General features: G+C 45.5%; 1 protein-coding gene across 4 annotated transcripts in view; it reads left to right on the forward strand.

Annotated features, from left to right (window-relative positions):
- Positions 1–20,690, forward strand: part of CLCN3 (chloride voltage-gated channel 3) — a 1,376,048-nt gene that overhangs the window by 360,665 nt on the left and 994,693 nt on the right. The window contains exon 1 of one of the 4 annotated variants that reach the window (XM_069631402.1): positions 12,245–12,478. The exons of 2 other annotated variants lie outside the window; for them this stretch is intronic. In XM_069631402.1, coding sequence (XP_069487503.1) covers positions 12,400–12,478 — 79 coding nt within the window. In that variant the 5' untranslated portion in view covers positions 12,245–12,399. Of the gene's footprint in view, positions 1–12,244; positions 12,479–20,690 lie in introns of those variants that run through there. One more of the 4 variants, XM_069631404.1, reaches the window with a different exon arrangement.

The raw sequence follows: 20,690 nt of genomic DNA on the forward strand, positions 1-20,690 counted from the left end.
CTCAAAAAACTCCAGGGGAGTGCTCACTTGGATCAACTGATCGTTCCCTTTCCAACCGCTTGAGATTATGAAAGATAATGAGGGGAGATACTTAATCATACAAGGCTACTTTGACCATAGAGAAATCTGCATTATTCATTCATACTTCCCGAATCATGCCATCCCGTCCCACATACGCATGCTATGTAACCTTGTCACACCCAGGCGGGAGGGTTTCATCATATGGGGAGGCGACTTTAATTGTGTCAGAAACATAACACTTGATAGGTCCTCTCCTCCACAGGGTGGCCCTCCCCCAGCATCCATGGCCCTGAATGCCACGTTAACAGACTTGGTCGACGTTTGGAAGGAGATATGCCGAAGAAGGAGGGAGTACTCCTTCTACTCGTCTCTGCACAAACGTCACACTAGAATTTATAACTTTCTTGTCGGGTCAGGGCAATTACCCGAACTCTGAAGTCCGGAATAGATGGGCCGCTGATTGAGTGGAACCTCACAGGCCCCAGATCTCCCATTCCTACCTGGCAGATGCCAGCTGAGGCACTGACAGATGAGATTTTTAGGAGTAAACTAGGAACCTCTCTTTAACTTTTTTGAACTCCATGTCGGGAGCGTGGATAGTTGGGACACCATCTGGGAAACAATGTAAGTAGTCACCCGGGGAGGGAGGCTGTATCAAGCGCGGGGGGCATTCGCCGACAACTGCGAGAGGAACTGGAGGCCACTGAGATGAGATTAAAGAATTAGAGGCCCACCACCTAAGCTGCCAGGAAACTGAAAGGGAATTGGCTGAAGCCTGTATCAGGTGCCAAAACGCATGGGATAGATTGTCTAAATTTGACTGACTCACGGAACGTCTGTGCCCACAAGGAAGGTGATGAGCCTGGGAGGATACTGGCATGCCTCTGTAAGCGTGAACACCCTAGGCCCCTGACCACACTGCTACTGGACCAGTGTGGGGTTTCCTGGAGATCGCAAAAGGCAATCAATGACACCATTACCACTTATACAGCCACAATGACCCAGTCCCCCAAACAGACATAAGGGAGGCTTTTTTCAATGATCTGACTCCCTAGGAGAACAGCACACCAGCAAACCTCCCTGTACCAACCAATCACTGTAGAAGAAATAAGCTAAGCGATCACTTCCCTTTCCACCTTAAGTCACCAGGCAGTGATGGGCTTTGGGCTGAGTTCTAGAAAGCCTATGGCTTTACCTTAGCCCCAATGCTCTTAAAGGTCTACCAGGAGGCCTATGAACGTGGAGTTTTACCGGCTAGCATGAGGGAGACCTGGTTAATACCATCCCCAAACCCGGGAAACCAATGGACAGGTGTGAATCTTACCGCCCTCTTGCTCTATTGAATTAAGATGTTAAGATACTCACAGCGGTTCTGGCGGTTTGCCTACATAGTTATTACATCCCTGATCCACACAGACCAAACAGGGTTTGTGCCAGGCCGCAGCACAGCATTAAACCTCTGCAAACTGCAACATATCATTGACCAAACAAGCTCACCTAGGGAACAGTATGTAGTGGTGTCTCTCAACGCTATTAAGGCATTCGACTGTATACTGGGAGCGTCTGATTGCCTCGCTGCAGAGGTTTGGGGCAAATTTGTCCTTTGGGTGGTGCTGCTATACACTTTTTACCAATGGCTCGAATGAAGTCTGGTCGTCAGATCTCCGGAACTTGGAATATAGGTCGGGGCACCCGTCAGGGCTGTCCTCTTTCGCCCATGCTATATATATTATCCATGGAACCCTTGGCAGCATTTCTCCGCTAGGAATACTTAGAAGCAGGCATTCAGATTGGAGGCTACAGCCACCTGATATCACTTTAAGCGGATGACATTCTGCTCTACATTTGTGAACCACAACACAACCTCCCCATGATCTTGGACGTACTGGACAGGTTTGCAGAATTGTCTGGGATCTCCTTTAACAAGGGGAAATCCTGCATTTTCCCTCTGCGCGGGCTTCGGGAAAGAAACATGGCTGACTTAACTGACCTGGGCCTCACCTGGGAAACGCAATCCTTCAGATACCTGGGAATACATGTCACCCACTCCCCAAAAGAGACACACACACACACACACACGCAACACATTCAGGGTGGTGAACTACCTCAAGAGGTCCATAGCCTTCTGGTTCTTGGCTGCCGCTGTCACTTATGGGTTGAATTGCCGTTTTGAAAATGATTGTCCTTCCCAGGTTTCTAAACAACTTCACTAACATCCATTACTATATACGGGCAGCCTTTTTTGCTCAGTGGACTCCCTAATTAGAGACTTCCTGTGGGGCTCAGGTCACCGTAAACTGTCCCTTGAGGTGTTGAACTTGCCTTATAAGGATGGTGGGACGCAATTGCCGAGACTCGAGCTGTACTATTTATCTGCCCAATTGAGCTTTGTGTCAAAAGTGGCTCTCGACCACTCCCACGACTGAAACGGCACTGCTGCAACACTTGGTCTCGCCAGCTAAACTTAAAGTATTTTAGCTCCCGGAAAGCTGCATAAACTCCTTGCCTCAGCTGGTCGCGCTAGGCAAGCAAATCTGGTCTAGAGACCTGAAGGTACTCAAGGTGACCCACCCCTTCTCCCCTGATACCCCAATTGTGGCAGATGTGTGCACAAGCAGAGAAGACCTGGTCGGAGCTAGGCGATGGGAGGAATTTGGTACATATACCTGGGGGGGCCTATATGACGGCAGGAGCTTTAGAGACCTGCAACGCCTGCACTGACAGTTGGGCCTTCCCAAGGGTCCATTTTTGAGATACAAGGTGAGGGGGGTTGCCAGGTGTAGATGGAGCGGGTGACCTGAGGAACTGGAGGAATCGCCACTCCTGTCCCTGGTCTACAAGCTGGAAGACGGTTGGAGGCCAGTATCGAGACTACGGTTGCTTGTTGTGGGCCTCTGGTATCGGAAGCCCTCCGCTGAGATCCCGTTAGGAAGCAGACGTGGGTGCTGGAATCACTAATTCAGAATGGGACCGGGTGCTAAGTTTCCCCAAATATGTGTCTCGCAATGCTAGATTTAGACTGCTACAGATAATGTTCTTCACCACACGTACGTGACCCCAGACAGAATAGGCACATTTTGTAAAACCACACCACCCACATGCCCCTGGTGCTACCAAGACAATGCAGACCTTATCCATATGTTCTGGACGTGTTAAAATCGAGGTATTTTTGGGGCCAAATTGAACAAGTATGCAGGGCAGCCAGGGTCACTAGATATGACTGGACCCCGCTAGACTGAACAGACTCAAACATGTCAACAAACGTATGGATTTAGTGTTTGTGCTTGCCAAGAGACACATCGCCATGTCCTGGGAATCTCCGAAGTGTCCTCAATTGAAAATATGGCTTTGCTATTTTAAGATTTGGAGCGAAGCTGAAACAAAAGCATGGGGTGCATCGATACACTCTCAAGGTGATAGTTTCACCGACACATTTACAGCTTAGAAATCAAAAATCTCAACTGTGTTCCTCCCGTGTGACGATAAACCACCATGAGACCCTCAGTTACTTACCCATTGGAAATGTAGCTAAACTTCAAGTAATACTGTCGCCCGTTCATGCCTAGATGATGTCCCCTCGCGGTCGCTTACATGGAGATGCCCAGGCTAATTGTATTGTATTGTGTACTCAACGGCCAGACCTATTCCTGTCTTTACCCTTGTACACAGGACTTGTTTATGTATGGAAAGTTACGTTTTTAGTTTTGTTTGCTGAATTTGTTGCACTACATGGACTGCCTTGAACTCATAATGATGTATTGGTAATACTCCTACGTGTATCTGTGACAATGCATTATCTTTATGTGCAAGAAACAAATTTAAAATTAAGAGTAGACTTGCCTGTTTTGGTCTAAAAGTGAAAGTCGCCCAGGAGTATTACATTGTGGTTTTCCATTTGTGAAGAGATCTGACAGATTAATAATTATTAATGAAATTATTTTGGGCCCTGGTGGTCTAAATGTTTACAGAGCCATGTGGTTGAATTTAAGGTGAAAAGCTTAGCAGTTCACAGTTGGGGCTGGGTAGATCTGAACTAACAGATAGCTGTAGTTCAGATTTAAAGATAATGGCTAGTCAGCTCTGCTACCATGTTTATTGATATGAGACTTTGAGATGAAAATGTAGTCTTTTGGAGTAAGATCAATTTATATTGTTGGCTTATCCTCTTGAATCCAAGTTTGTTAGGCAGAGTAAGTCCAGTTGCTTTGGGAGTAGAACGCCTATCACACACAGAGCAGTGCAGGAACTGAGCTAAGGGGAGTGCAAGGAGTGATGGCACTCTCATGGGCGACTGTGAAGGCACGCAGTTCTGAGGGAGCTGAGCGAAACAAAAGGGAGCTTTAGGTTATAATAAAGCCGGGTTAATGAACAGTAATCTGGGTAAAAGTCTTTATTTGCAACAGGGATTCATGAAAAATGTAAACTCGCGTTCACTGTGGTAACGACGTGTGAGATACTGGAAAAACCAAATAACGTCAAAAGAGAAGTGCATGCAGATAAGCTTTGATGGTGGTTGAGCATGAAAGAGATCACCCATGGCACAAGATATTGCACCACCATTGACATTTATGCAAACACTGGGCCCACCAACAATACCATGGCACAGTGGAAATGAAACTTTGAAACCTACATCGAGGCACTAGGAGCACAAGAACCAGAGGACCGTAAAGATACCCTATTAATAAACACCCTGGGGACATGGGGGCGTGGGGGAGGTCCTTGAGGTATGGAAATGGGACACCGACAGGTGAGATGTGCTACCACCTTCCCTGTAACACCTTTTCCCCATCCTACCCTGTGGGATATTCAAAAACTCTACCCGCACCCCCTTTTCCAACACAAACACTTTCCTACACTGTGACAAACAACGGACTAACACTAGAGCCGCTTACCTGACATGTCCTAACCCAAGGGTCAGGTAGAGTCGGGCAATTGACAATAACTATGCACACCTGACAGCCCTTGCCCTTTCCCTTCCCCACAGGAATAAAAGGTGGAGCATAAGAGCACACTTTGAGCAAGGCCGAACGCACAAGGAACCATTTATTCCGGACCTTCGAAGCCTCTGAAAGTGAAATCAAAAGACTGGGAAGCCTAGCTGCCGTATTTGTATTTGGATTTATTTTATTTGTAAGGCGCAGCCATCGGGCGCATCATATTACATAAAGGTTACAGAACGGTACAGTTACATACAATAGATCAAAGAAGATACAGTTGATCAAGGCAGGAGACTCAAGCTCTCCCCATTTACAAGGAGATAATGGACAAGCAAACACATTCAGTAATGGTAAAGCAAATAAATAAGTAGTAAATACAAAGTACAGTAGGCAGGAGACAAACCTAATGAACCAAGGAAGTTAGACTGTCATTGTATCCATTTCCTGAAGCCAACGTTTGGTGTTGTGCTTGAATACATGGAAGGAGGTTTCTGATCTAAGAGAAGCAGGGAGTGTGTTCCATAACTTTGATGCCAGTACAGGGAAGCTAGCCCCTCCCGAAATATGGAGTTTGAATCTCGGTATGGACATTGTGTGCATTTGGGCCACTCTGAGTGGTCTTGAGGAGGTATGCGAAGTGAGTTGGTTAGTAAGGTAGGCTGGAGCAAGGTTGGCCCTAGCTTTGTTTGTTAGCGCAAGAGTTTTGAGCGATATTCTGTGCTCTACCGGAAGCCAACGCAGGTTGGGTCTAGTCTCAGAGATATGCGACTTCTTCGGGATGTTGAGGGCTGCCCTGATGGCATTATTCTGAATTACTTGTAACTTGTTCATGTTTTTGTGACTAGTACCCAAGTAAAGGGCGTTACAGTAATCAAATTTGAACAGAACTAGAGTTCTAGCAAGTGTGATGCAATTAGGTGTGGTAATGAAAGGCCTGTAGGCGGTGATTAGTTTGCATGTATATGCGGATGATGTTGCTACCGCGTTAGTTTGTTTGGAGAAGGATAAGGTGGCGTCAAGGTAAATGCCAAGAGTTTTAGTGTTGTTGGAGACGGTAATGGAGTTACCATCTATAGGAAATGATTTGAAGGCATTGTTTAGTTTCTTCAGTTTAGCGTGTGTACCAAGGATTAGCAGCTCAGTTTTTTCGTCGTTTAGACAAAGACCATGTTGCGCCATCCTAGCTTGTATCACTGAGTAGATTTCGTTGAGGGTTTTGCCGTCAGTTGCATAGTCTCCAGAGATGGGAATGAGTATCTGGGTGTCGTCCGCATGGTTAGTATACATAACACCCAGATAGTCAAGGATGTCGAACAGGGGCTTTGTAAAGACATTGTAAAGCGTAGGGGACACACAAGAGCCTTGCGGAACCCCCACAGGGTACCAGGGAAGGTTCAGCAGAGTCAGTGGGAGAGAAGACCCTCATAGTTCTGTTAGCCAAGAAGGAGCTGATCCAGGAAGTGGCTGAGTCGGAGAAATGAGCTGCAGATTTCAGATGGTGGCAGAGTGTTTGGTGATTGACCAAATCAAAAGCTGCTGACAGATCAAGCAGGAGGAGGAGTGCTAATTTACCATTGTCTTTTAATACTTGAATTTGTATGGTGAGATCTATGAAGGCAGTTTCTGTGCCATGTCTTGGTCGGAAGCCGGATTGCCTCAGTCCCAATAGGTTGTTGGATTCTAAGTAAGCCTGTATTTGCATGTAAGCTGCTCTATCCAATATTTTTAGTAAAAAGGGTACCGTTGTTATAGGTCTATAGTTAGATGGGTTGGCAGGGTCAAGAGTCGTTTCTTTGATTAGAGGAATGACCCAAGCGTCTTTTAAGTTATCAGGCACTACTCCAGTTTTGAACGAGACATTGATAAGGTTGGTGATTGGCGTAAGGTCATGTGCAGCTGTTTTGATGATAGGGGCAGGGCAGGCGTCACCTTGGCAATTAGATGGTTTGAGTTTCCTAATAATATTTTCCACTTCCCAAGTTGACAGGGGTGAGAAACTAAATGGTTTGCAGGTGGGCTCAAAGGTGGAAGTCTTGCTAGGATATTGTTTGTAATCAGGGTCAGAGAGTAACATACATTTTTTTCGCGTTCATTTTAGATTGTAGCAGTGCTATTTTATCCAAGAGAGCCTTCTGGATGTTGGTATGGCGTGTGGTGTGTGAGGTGTCAACGGCGCATGTGCCCTCCCGCGCTGATAGCCAAAGCTGGGAGACGCGCTTGCTGCCTTGGTGCCGTCCTTGACTCCCGAGACAAGAAGCTCCAACAGTTCAGCACAGCCGGTGAGTCCGAGAAAACAGATAGTGAACCGAACTGTGCTGGTCCCAAGCTTGCAGGCGGCAACCTTGTTGGACAAAGAACTTGTGTAATTGAACTTTAAAGGAACGCTGGTAAAAGGTTCAGAAGCAGAGTGGTCCGGCGTTACCCGATGCTCATTTGAAGGAATCTGACTGAAGCCTTTTTTGGTTGTTTGTTTTTTTGCAACTACGAGAGCCAGGATGTCTTAGGAGAGGCCGGTGTGAAGTGTCAAAGTGGTCCTACGAGGGTCGAGCAAAACCCCTCATACACTCGAAAGTCTTTGACACATTGGAGAAAACTGATTGAACTGTGAAACTGGCAAATGTGAACCCGACCGAGGGATGCCTGCGAATTGACAGTAAATAGTGATATACCCATGAACATTGTGGTGACCAGTGTGAACCCGGCTGACGGATGTCCACAATGGATAGTTGTTTAAAAAGACATTGAGACTTTTGAATGATTACGTTTTGAGTGAAAGGCCGTAGTGAACCAGATTGAGGGAGACTAACGTTGCAAGAAGGATCCAAGCCCGGCTGAGGGAGATCAAAAGGGGCAAATAGCAATCACCCAACCTTAAAAATTACCAAAGGAACTTTTGTTTGTTTATGGTGCAGCAGGCCTTCTAAGGCAAGAGACTTTGCAGGAAACAGACTTGGCCCCAGAAGGTCCTATCATCGTTGAAAGGAACTGTAACCTCGTGCTGGCGAGGCCCAGGAGTGTGCTGTGCTCAAAGGTCCTGCCTTGTCCCGTGCTAAAAACTTGAAGGGAGACCCCAGCCATACCATCCTGACTTATCATTTGGTGAACACTTCTTTATTTTCTTGAGAACATTATCCCACACTATTTTGTAACTTAGTTGTAAGGATTGGCAATCGTTTTTTTTAGTATAGGCCCTTTTTATTTGGCAAGACGCCACTAGGACTGCTTATTATTGTTTGATGGTTGTAGCTTGGTCCCATCTTAGATTCAGGGTTAGATTAGGCATTTTTCATAACCATTATACACTTTAATAAACACCCTTGAACTGTGATCACTTGCGTCTGTCTTTACTGTTGCCTCCCTGAGTTCCCTACAAAACCCACATATAAAAGGGAGAATGGGTGTCCGGCATCTGGATTGCTCTGTGGTATTGGAACAGATCTTTGTGTTGATCCTACTCTTTTTGCCCTACCAAATGCTTTTATGCAGGCTGTTGATCTTGAGTGGGATCACTCAATTTATCCGGACCTTACTCATACTCTTTTATTGAACATCTGATGGAACCCAGCAAGGATTTCCCAACGTCATTAAAAAGATATTTTGTTGACAAACTCACAGGAATTCTAACTCCATAATCATTTGTGGTGATTTGAACACCCTGTGCGTTGACTGGCTGTCTACTAATAAGCATTGCAGGGTTAACTCTGCTATTGTTGAAAGGGGTTTGGTGTTTGTGTCCTTGATGGAAGCTTGGGACTTGAGTACTATCAACGGAAATGTGTTAGGGGATGACCCAACGCACCAGACCTGGGAAAGGCCCCCAGAGAAATGTACTGGATTACTTCTTTGTTTTGCAAGAGATATTTATATCGGTTACGTCTCTCAACATAAACCCTGCTATTATGATTGATTACCTTTCTCTCCATTTGAATTGGAGAGTGCATTCCAGGGAACTTGAACCAGTTGGTTATCTGCTGGTACTTTAGGTTAATTCGGGGGGAAACTGCCTGGCTTGGATTGACTACAATATCAGGTCTTATTACAACATTTTGGTGACATTACTGGATGACAAAGGCTTGTACCATTGTTGAATGCTGCTTTCGAGCAAATGCAGCCTCATAGAACAGCGGTGGTGGTCCACAAGCATGTTTATGACCCTGTGATACAGGGTAATAAAAAGGCACTGCAAAGAGCTTTAGGAGCCATGCCCTCAAGTCACTTAATGGAGCACAGAAGCCTTAAGTTAGTTTACTTAAATTGTATTCGTAATTATAGGCATACCGAGTTACTAAAATATTCCCAAACAGACACAATCCTTTTAGAATATCATCAACTCCGACTTGCAAATAATCTCAGGTTAATCCTATATTTGAATCCAAATGGGTGGTACACTATAGTGGGATATATGGGGGTCCATGTGAAGATGTGTTCCTGGGAAATCAATGCAACGAGCCATGGTGTTTGAATATGGACCAGGAAGACCGGATTAGTCCCATCACCTAAAATGTCTTTTGTCGGGAGCAAGTTAAGTCGCAAGCGTAAAAGTTGACATTGCAGGGTTAGCTCGTTTCTGCGCTTAGGCTAGCAGGGTTTGGCGTTTCTGCGCTTACACAGCATTGTTGAATGCTGCTTTCAACCAAATGCACCATCATAGAAAAGCAGTGGTGGTTCACAATCATGTTTATGACTCTGTAATACAGCTCAACTCGGCCCGTGGATTTGTATAATACCAGCGTGCCAGGAGTTCAGGTGAAAAGGCATGAGGTCACACTAACAGACAGTAGGGGAAACAAACATGAAATTAAAATTACTGACTATACGACTACCAGTGCCCCGCTTCCTTCCAACCCCCAAGCAGCCTTAACCTACATGTATGCAGCAGATGTTTAGCATTGAGCCTAGATGACAGTTTTACCTCTGCAATTTATTGGGGTCCAGAGACCAGAAACCGATCGACACTTGTTGCCAACATAGCAAAAGAGAAGTCGGAAAGGTCCAGGAACACACTAACCTGAACGGCACAAGGGTGCAGTCCCTACACCAGATCCAGGGAACGCAATGGACCCTACCCCTGAATGGCACAAGGGCGCTGTGGTATACAATGAAAGTGTTCATATACACTGCACAGGTGTATATGAACACTTTCATTTACATCAAAGCGAGCAGCTTCAACGTCCTGCAATGTTGAAGCTGCTTACTTTGGTGTATAGGATCGGCAGCATTTTCATTAAATAACGATTCCCTTGTTATTTAACGAAAATGATGCTGAGATTCTGCAATCCGCCTGTTTCCATTAGAAACAGGCGGATTACAGCGAAAGCACTGTCGTGCTTTGCGATGACACCCAGGCCCACTTCAGAATAGCAGTGGTGCCTGGGCGTCACAAAATGGCGCAGTAATCGTGCTATTTAGCACGTTCACTGCACCATGATGAGAATCAGGCCCCCGTGTGTTGTATATGAACACTTTCATGTACACCAAAGCAAGCAGCTTCAACGTTGCAGCAATGTTGAAGCTGCTTGCTTTGGTGTACATGAAAGTGTCTATAAACAACATGGGTGTATGGACACTTCCATTTACACTGGTGGCACTCCTCCAGTTTAACGGCACCAAAAGGGTACCATAAATGTGCACTAGTTTAGCGCACATATTAAACTGGAGGATTGCCACAAGAAAAGGCTTCCAAAAAGCCAGTTTACGAATGTGGCGGTTGCTAGGTTGGTTTCCAACCCATCGTAGCAACCGCCACATGTATTCCGAAAGTGGCGCATTCCTTCCAACTTCGGAAGAATGCGCCACCTTCAGAATAGGTCTGTAGTTAAGCCTTTTACCATCCTTTTCGGTACTTAACACCTACATGAGAATCGGGGCCCTTAGGACCCCGATTCTCATCATGGCGCAGTGAACGTGCTAAATAGCACGATTCACTGCGCCATGTCTTGATGCCCAGGCACCACTGCTATTTTGAAGTGGGCCTGGGCGTCATCGCAAAGCACGACAGTGCTTTCGCTGTAATCCGCCTGTTTCTAATGGAAACAGCCAGATTGCAGAATTTTCGTTAAATAACGAGGGAATCGTTATTTAACGAAAATGCTGCGGATACACCAAAGTGAGCAGCTTCAACATTGCAGGATGTTGAATCTGCTTACTTTGGTGTATAGGAAAGTGTTCATATACACCCGTGTGGTGTACATGAACACTTTAATTTACACCAAAGCCAGCAGCTTCAACGTTGCAGAATGTAACGTTGAAGCTGCTCGCATTGATTTAATTAAAAGTGTTCCTATACACCCGTGCAGTGTATATAAACACTTTCATTTACACCAAAGCGAGCAGCTTCAACATTGAAGCTGTTTGTTTTGGTGTACATGAATGTGTCCATATACAACACGGGTGTATATGAACACTTCCATTTACACCAAACAAGGCTTCTGTGCCACTCCTCCAGTTTAACGGCACCAAAAGGGTACCGTATATGTGCGCTAGTTTAGCGCACATATTAAACTGGAGGAGTGCCACAAGAATAGCTTCCAAAAATCCATTTTTACAAATGTGGCGGTTGCTAGGTTGGTTTCCAACCCATTCTGGCAACCGCCACATGTAACTCCGAAAGTGGCGCATTCTTGCCTACCTTTAGAATATGTCTTAAGTACCGAAAAGGTCGTTAACCCTTTTAACGTCCTTTTCGGTACTTAACACCTTGATGAGAATCGGGCCATTAGTGTTTTGTTAGTGAAGTAAATCTTAGATCCAAATGGTGAATAGTGCGTACGTTTTATAATTAGCTAAAAATAGGTAGTCTGCCGGATACTTCCTGCTCGAGCGCGGCGGTGGAGTCTTTCTAGCCGAGCGCTGACATCCTGCGTCACCTGCTCGCGATGGCGGAGTTTCGTCGGCTCCAAAGGGATGGGGCAATTAATATGTGCGCGTTCACAACTCCGTGCTCCTTGTGTGTTAGTACTCACTCTTTTGTTCCCACGTGTAGCCCTGCTGAAAACATTTTTACCGTGGTTTTTCAATGGAATGTGTTGTTCGAAACAACCGGAGAACACACTGACAATTGTGTTTTCCGAATGTGCATATTGTAATATATGTTTGCGTAAGTATTACCTCGAGGTCAAATTTGCTCTGGTTTTTACTGCGTGGGTTGACGGATTACGACGCTACCAGGATGAGCGTTTCCTGGTATACATCTAGCTTAGTCACCTTCAAGTGTAGCGGGCACGCTGGAAGAGCGTTCAGTTCCGCCTTCAAAGCTCTGCTAGATTGTAGCCACTAGCAACCAGGCTCCAGTCATTTCCCTGTGATGACGACACGAGCCGAGGCAGTGCTGGGTTGCTGTTAAAGAGCAGCACACACAGTCCAAAGACTGTTCTAACATGGCAGCTGCCCTCCTTGAGTCCGTGTGAACCGCACCGCAGATCACCACACTTGCGCGATCTCCATGGACATATCATCCGATCCTTATTTGCCGTACGACGGGGGCGGAGACGGTATTCCTCTGAGGGAACTGCATAAAAGAGGTATGCCATTTTAAAAGCTGGTCGTGCTTCCAGGGCTCTCTGTGCGTCGCAGTTAACAGCTTATTATAGCATTCACGATTCGTTTCTCTTACACACGCCTCTTAGGTCTTATACGGAAGAGCTTCGCTTTCCCCTGCGCTTCTAAACAACCCCTCTTCTGTGGGAACATTAGTGCTGCTTCAAATACCACCAGCGAGTGACTCCATCTTCTGCGTGGGGTTCTATGACATTTCTAGCCCCTCCTCTCTCGGTTTCACCAGATAAATTGTGTGTGCCCGGATTGTTCATCACGCTCTGATACACAGCGATAGTTATTCAGAGAACGGGTCTCTTTACATTCGAGGACTATATTTTATTTGCATATTAAAGCACCCCCACAATGTGATACACAGCTGTGTGGCTTCATTTTGCAGTCGGTGTATTAATGTTTGCGCAATCCTCTGCTTGCAACGGCTTAAAAATTAGAGTGTATTGTGGTCTTGTCGCTAGAAACATGGCTATGCGTGTACTTTTATGGAGAATGGAATATCAAGTGCTGGCATTGGGCTGGAGTTTGCCGGATCCGGGATTCCGACAAAAATGTCTCGTCCAATGTCGGATCCAGAAAAATGCATTGGCACCCTTGGACGTCCGATCAGTATGTGTGGGAAGTCGCATGTTAGGAATGTTTTCTGTAGGAAACATTCAAATGCAGCTTTTACCTTTTATACTTGAAAAGCTTCCTCTCTTGGGGTTATTTTTCCAATTGTTTATAATTCATGTTCCGGAGACAAATGTTTTATTGGGATGCGACGGAGGAGAGAACACCCTCTTCCAGTCCCCCCACCCCCTCGCTTCCTTTCCATTTGCGAGGCTAGGAATGATTTCCCATCGCATTACTTGAAAGAAGCACACATATGAAGACTCAACTTTCATTTCATAATCGCTGCAAAGCGAAGTGTCGTTGTATGACAGGTTGGCGTGCTTGTACACCTCGCCTTGCCTAGTAACCTGCATGACCGGTTAGTTGCGGAACTGTAAGACACGCCCTTGTATTGGTGTATAAAGGTCTAAACAAATTCCCACATAAAGACATGTAAGAATGACTGACGCAATGGAAGCTTCCCCAGTGTCCTTCCTCCCTGCTTGCCAACTGTCGTTGAATATCTGTATCTTTTCTGCCGTGTATTTTGCTGTGTTGGGCACACTGCACAGCTTCGCTGTTGCTGACATTTTGCCTATGTTATGTTATTTGCAGTGGTCGAAGTGTATAACAAAAAGTAGTGGAACTATGTTCTCTCTGCCCCGCCCCATTTTAACCCCATACCCGGGTGCTTCCTTGCCTCCACTCCACTCCACCCTGCAACATTGTGTTTTAGAACAGTTCTAGTTAGACTGAAGAAAACACAATTAAAGAAAATGCATTTAAATGACGTCCATTAGTGTCATTGTCCCACTCAACATGCACCTTCATGCTGCCTCCCCTTCACCATCTTCCATTCACACCTCTTGAAGAACATGGCCAGCCACAGACACACCCCTCGCGCTGCCTGCTAACAAGTCTGAGCCTACATCCATTCAAGCTGGGTGTTTTGGCTGCTTGGGAATGGGTTTTGTATCTCCTATTGAAATAAATAATTCTCTTCCAGCACCTGCGAGATAGCGCAGTGCAATGTTGCACGGCTTGAAATCAGCAGCAGATCCCACGTTAGTCCCCATTGGGGATGAAATAATTTGTTTTATTTTTTTATAAAGTTGCCGTCCTGGAATGGTATTGTGGGGAGCATAAAGTAAGGGAACGATGACTGGTTTCCCCAAGAAGTAAGGGAATGTCGTATCCTTCAGTTCCCTCCCACTTTGACTCCTAGTTATTTGGTCTTGTACCGCGCACTGCTGCCACTTACGCGGTCTCTTGGCACGCAGGTGGATCTGAAACGGAAGGAAGCTAGGGGGGGGTAAGTGCTGCAGATGCGAGGGGATAATGGTTTGTTAGTGGGATGAGAGGGACACGCGCAATAGCTTAGATGTGCTGTTGGTAGGTTCAGTTAGAAAAAACGGTTGTTGTATTGGTATGTCGTATATTCAGTGTTTTAGGGTGAGTAAGCAGAACATTTGAGAATTGTTAGTTGATTCACAGACCGTTGGATCATGTTCATCTATGTTCAATTTATTTGCTTTTGTCCAGTACATCCACGTATAATATTTTGGCCACCCTGGAGGTACTTCCAAAATGTGCGCGTTGCCGGCCCCATGACATCCTTCAGGCCCGCCCAGGCTTGTCAGCCCCACCGTTTGAAGACCAGTGCATTGGCACTTATTCCATTTCTCATTCTAACATCACACACAACTTTAAATTGGGAGGATGTGTTGAGGAACAAGAAGATTAAAACACATTAACCCATTTAAAATACTATTTTATTGGCCGAATTGTCAGTGTTTGGGCCAATATTAATGCTATTCAGTGCAATCCTTTAGTTGATGTTGGGGTGGGGGAGGGTTCAATCCCACTTTTCGTTATCTCGCCTTACCACAATTTTGGAATTTGGAGGGTCTTATGTTCCACTCTTTCACTCCTTCTAATTTAATTGTATGGTTTTGTTTGTCAGCTTACTCCAAATGTAATCCAATATTTGTGATTATTTATTTGTGTTACAGTAGTGTACCTACTAATCTTCTACGTTCATTCAGCCATGCTGGTTCCTGCAGGTATGCTACTACTCCTTGGCTCTTGGAATTCTAGATTGCATTCACTCACTTGCAACTTCAGGTAGCATTTGCCCTGCTTATAGTGGGCCTGGAAAGGATTACAAAAATATCTGCTATAACACGTTTGCTTTGGCTACTGTGATGAATCCAGTGGAGTCATCACTGATTTTTCCCACGGTGGCCCCCTCCGGGGTGGTCCAGGAACGGCAGTCACTGCCTGATATGGATCCTGGGGGCGACTCTATAAAGAAGGATCACCTGGGAGGTGACAGCTGCCGGGGGGAGGTGGTGACTCCATCGGATGAGACAAGTATTCCCCTCTTTCCTTTGAGGAAGACTGGAATCCCAAAGTCCTTAATGGCTTGTTGCCATCTAACAGCTCCAGAATGATTCTGTAGTAAGTCAGAAAACCATTCCTCTAAATCACTCTAGTTAAGCCCCCATTTATGACTAGAAAACTCACCACTCATATATAACATCTTATGGTTTTTGTGTCTTTCTGTGAAACATTTGAACAACCACATCCAATAAATCCAGTAACATCTATGGACTTAAGCTCCCCTAAACCCTCATGTTCTGAGACGAGGAAGGAGTGTATGCATATCAAGAGAAGCCTAATATGCAGGATATATTTAGAAATGGCAGAGGCGCTGTACAAGAGAACTGTGCAGGAGGGGACAAGGAGCCCCTCCTGACCTTGAGGTATCCAGACTGGTGTGGCAAGATGAAAAGTGGAGAGCAGAGGAAGGAAAGCCACAGAGAGGCGCTGGAGGCCGAGCAGAAACTCCAGTGAAAACGACAGCCCAAGCAAACGGCACTCTCCGGTCCAGGGAAGCTGGCGGTTGCTCGCAGAGCCACGTCGGACGCTGACAGAGCATCTGCACATTCCCGACGGAAGGGACATCACTGTGGAAGCGCAAGCAAGTTTGGAGACGTAAAGACGAGCCAGTGTGTCTGCCTAAAGCAGCGGTGGACCCCGGGGTGTTACAACCCACGCCAGTGTATGTCTGAACTGTATGAATTTGCTAATGACAGAAAGGGACAACAGTTGTTCAAATGCAATCAAAGAAAAGAAAAAGTTCGAATGCCAATAAGAATGTTTGAAACCAAGCAAAACGACATGCTGCAGCAAGCCCCAGGCAAGCACGGATGCATGAGATGTCAATGTGGGGGAGAGTGGAAGCAAGTGCTACTATAGACAAATATACCAAGCACCTCAAGGTATATGCTATTTCAGTACAGTGAAACAAGTGTCCTGGTAGATGAATACACCAGGCAATTGGGAAGCAATGCCCGGGAAAGGTGAAATGGGGGGAGAAGGAAAAGCCCCCACCTCGTGAACTTTTGCAGAAGTCCTGGCAGGCAAATACACCAGGCAGTTGGGAAGCAAAGCCCGGGAGAGGTGAAAGTTCTGGCAAATGAGTATACGAGGCACCTGAAGTTGTGTAAAGAATTTGACATTGTGGGAAGATACCTGGCAGGGGAGTATACCAGGGGATTGGAGTATAACAGGGCATATGAAAACCCCAATAAAGGATTCCTGCCTGGAGAGTATACCAGGCAATCCGCAATAGTAGCAAGAAGATCTAAGGAAATACTGTTATGGGATTTATTGTTTGAACAAGAACTTTGTTAATCCAGTACCAAAGACACAAAGAAACTGATGGTTAAAAAGACACTTTTTTCCATCCTACCTAACATTCCATGGAAAGGGAACCACCCTCTGGCTCCAAGGATCTTTGCTTGACAACCCCTTTTGTTGGAGCTATCCTTATATTTTTGGTTGTGAACACTTTTTGCTAATATCAAGTCAAAGACATTTCCATGCACCCTTTGTTGTTTTGTTTCTATTGTGATGGTCGCCGTAGAATGTTTTGAACACAAAGATGGCTTTTAAGTTACTGACTACACAGACAGATCCTTTGTTTTTCAGGTAGGGAAAATCCTCTTTAGAATAGGACTAAAGAGGCATTTTTCCAACACATTCCTGTGTAATAAAATGCCTGATTTGGAGAATAACATAACTTTGTGTCTGCCTCTCATTTCTGACCCCTCACACTACTTAACAGAAGCATTTGTCTCAGCGAACAAAAATAATGAAATAAAAAATAATTTGGACCAACCTTTGTGTATACTGCACTCAGAACTTCTCGATAGAATAAGCAGTACTTGTGCTCTGGGACCCGTTTTAAAGTAGTGAAGGTACTTTTAAAACCAACACCATCAATTCTTTTGTAACACCAAATAGTTGTACTTTTGGATTACCTGGATCTAGTTTCCAAAGCCCTGGTTTCTAACTCCATGCTTTAAATTGTCCTTTGTTTGGATCATTTCCGAAGTTGAATTAACACCCGTTTCTTCCAAAGTTGAGAAACTCCTATTAATTTCTCTATTCCTCCAACTTTCATATGACAAATATCTGCCACCACTCTCTGGAACCATGTAGGTATCTACTGTTGTTTTCTTGTAACAAGGCATACTCCCAAAAGTAAACCAGCCCCTGATGTAACATTCTAAAAAATGTTGTTTGCAAAGTGAACTTTAAAAAGCTTAGCTGTCCCATAGTTGTCTTTTGTAGGCACCCTTCCTATTGCCGTAACAATGACAGCTTAACAGCAATGTCCCTCGATCTGTTTGAGTGAAGTGGTCCCACCCGATGTGCTCCATCTCTCTGACCTTACCTGGCTGAATTTCTATTATGTCCTTGTAAAATGCCTGTAGACATTCAAGATGGTCTTGGTATCTTTAAGAATCTTAATCCAGAGATTGTCTTGCCTGGATCTATTTTCCAAGCCCCTTTTTTTCCCCCTAGCCTCCCAATGTATTTCGGTAGAGCCTCCCGTTCTGCAATTTCTTTGATGTCATCCTGGTCAAATGCCAAATATGTCTTCTAGCACACTAAGCTTTTATCCAAGGCCCTTGTGAGAAGTGTATTGTCAAGGAAAACTCCTAAATCTCAGCAGTATTGTTATGAAGCCCCCTACCTTGGAGCTGGGGGTTGAGCCACCACATTCTGGTAAACCGGTTCATGCTCGGATCACAGGCCCCTTTGGCTCTGTTCTGTTAGGCGCAATCAACGGTTGCCTGATCCAATGTAGATGGGTGCATGCAAGGAGCTAGCAAACCCGCAGCTCACAGGAACTCTGTCATGGGGCGAGGTCCCTCGTTCCCGACCTTGCACAGAGAAACTCCTCTTAACCACACACAGCTCTTTTGTCTTGATCGTGCCCACCATCTTGGAGGCGTGGGTCGAGCCGAGTGGCCTCTTGAAAAGTACTCCTGGGATTAAAATTCAGTGATCGAATTTTGTCCCGTGCATCTCCAGCGCCTCAGGAGCGCACTCTGTTGCTGTACATGTTTTAGAGGACCCTTTGAACAGGGGGTGGGAGGTACTGGCCTATGGATACACCAGTGCTCAGAGTTCAGGGAGAAGGCATCTTCCTGCAGCGCTTCTCACCACACCCCCAAGTGCTGACATTCTGATATGCGGAGAGACTTGGTGAGCAATGGAAGAGCCATTTAATGAGCAAACACCAAAGTCCCGAGAGAGAAAGACCTGTCGAGAGTGCCAAAGAACCGGTGAGAGCACACTGAGAAAGGGCAAAGCTCTACAGTGCGAGCATGAGTTCAGAGTTGAGAACAAGCAAAGAAGTGTACATTAGGAGCTGTACTTCATACAGCCCCCAAGGATATGATATGGCATTTATAACGCCTATACACAAGTGTTTCAAGGCGCGACGAGGCATGGGAGGGGGAACAGAGGGAAGACGACAGAGACCACGATCTTACTAGGCCAGTTGACATTGAAATCACACAAGTGCAGGGGGAGGGGGCAGTGCAGTACATGGGATCGACAGCAAGAAAAATAAATAGAATAAATAAAAACAATAAGTAAAAGTGCTGCCAGCAAGTGCAAGGGTAAGTGCAGACATCAGGTGTCAAGTGCTGGTAGGGGACTGTAGGGATACAGAATACAGTCCCCAAGTGCAGAGGTTGCCAGGGAGGCAGTGCAGGGGTGCAACTGGCGGGGGAGGTGGGACCTGGGCCTGAGATCAGGGGTTGGCCAGGTGATCAGTGCAGATTCAGTTTCAGCCAGGAGTTCAGCCCGGGGAGAGGAGGAGAGAAAGCAGAAGCAAAGAAGGTTTTGTGGTACTTCCGGAACCGGAGATGGTTCTCCTTAAGTTTCAGGGAGGCTGTTCCAGGGGGAGGCCACAGCTGAAAGAAGGAGATCTACCACCAACTCGTTGCTTGTAGAAGCGACTGACCCTAAGGGAGTTGGAGGCGGCTGAGCAAAGAGCTCTAGAAAGAAGATATTTAGGAAGAGAGAGTTGGAGGTATTGAGAACCCAGGCCCCAGAAGGCCTTGTGGACAATGCAGAGGGTGTTGAACTTAATCCTCGCAGCCACCGGGAGCCAGTCCAGAGATTTCAGTCCTGGAGAGATACGATCCCTGGTCTTGAGGCCAAGGACAAGTCTCGCAGTCCTGTTCTGGATGAGTTGCAGATGGCGGAGAGTAGAAGCAGGCAGATTTAGAAAGAGGCTGTTGCAGTAGTCCAGCCTAGAGAGAACCAGAGCTCTGGAGACAGTGAGCTTCTGGGTGAATTAAGAATACCTCTGAGGATGTGCAAAAGATGCTGAGAGGCGCTAGTACAGGGGTCAAAATTATGTTTTAAGGAGCTAAAACTAGCCCATGGGTGTCGGCCATCACCTGGAAGGCAGGAGCTACTTGTTTGTATTTATTTATTTACAGAATATTTACAAGTTAAACAAAACAGCACACAAACTCATAACAGCATATATACAAGTTCACTCAATGAAAAACAAGAGAAAAGGAAGAGAAAAAAAATCTAAAAAAGATCATTAAACTTTCCCCATATCTTATCATAAAAAGATAATTTGCATTTCAGTTTATAAATCAATTTATCAATTCTTGAGAGTTTGTGCATTTCGTCTGTCCAGTCATCAATCCTGCTCTTCCACCCCTGGAGAATCAAGCGTTTGGCAACAATAGCTCCCCTAAAAAGACATTTTTTGTGGGAAGTGCTGATATCACAAATCTCAGAATCATCTCCTAATATCGTCTTGAAATCCAAATTGGGTTCCCCACCGGAAATCTTTGAGTACAAGCATCACAAACTTCAGACCAGAATCCAGAAACCCTAACACAGCTCCACAACAGATGTTCCAACGAACCCACTGCATGTCCACAGCCCCAACATTCTTCATTATCCACCATAACTCTCAATTTCTGCTTCTCAGGGCACCAATTAACGCGATTAAGAATTTTAATTTGACGTGTCCTTTCGCTTAAGTTCAATGAGCACAAGGAAACATTCTTACAAATATTTCGCCAGCATTCAGGTGTGATTTCAAAGCCAATTCTCAAACTCCAGACATTCTGCAATGCATCGTTATTACAGTAGTTTGAAAAAATCCTTTTATAGATTCTACTTGCTTAACCACCTCCGCCACCCTTAGGTGTTGCAAGAAAAATATCCAAATCAACAGTATTAGTCCAATCAACGTCG

This window comes from Ambystoma mexicanum, chromosome 6q (assembly GCF_040938575.1).
Source record: "Ambystoma mexicanum isolate Mex_15411 chromosome 6q, UKY_AmexF1_1, whole genome shotgun sequence".
Taxonomy (NCBI): Eukaryota; Metazoa; Chordata; class Amphibia; order Caudata; family Ambystomatidae; genus Ambystoma; species Ambystoma mexicanum.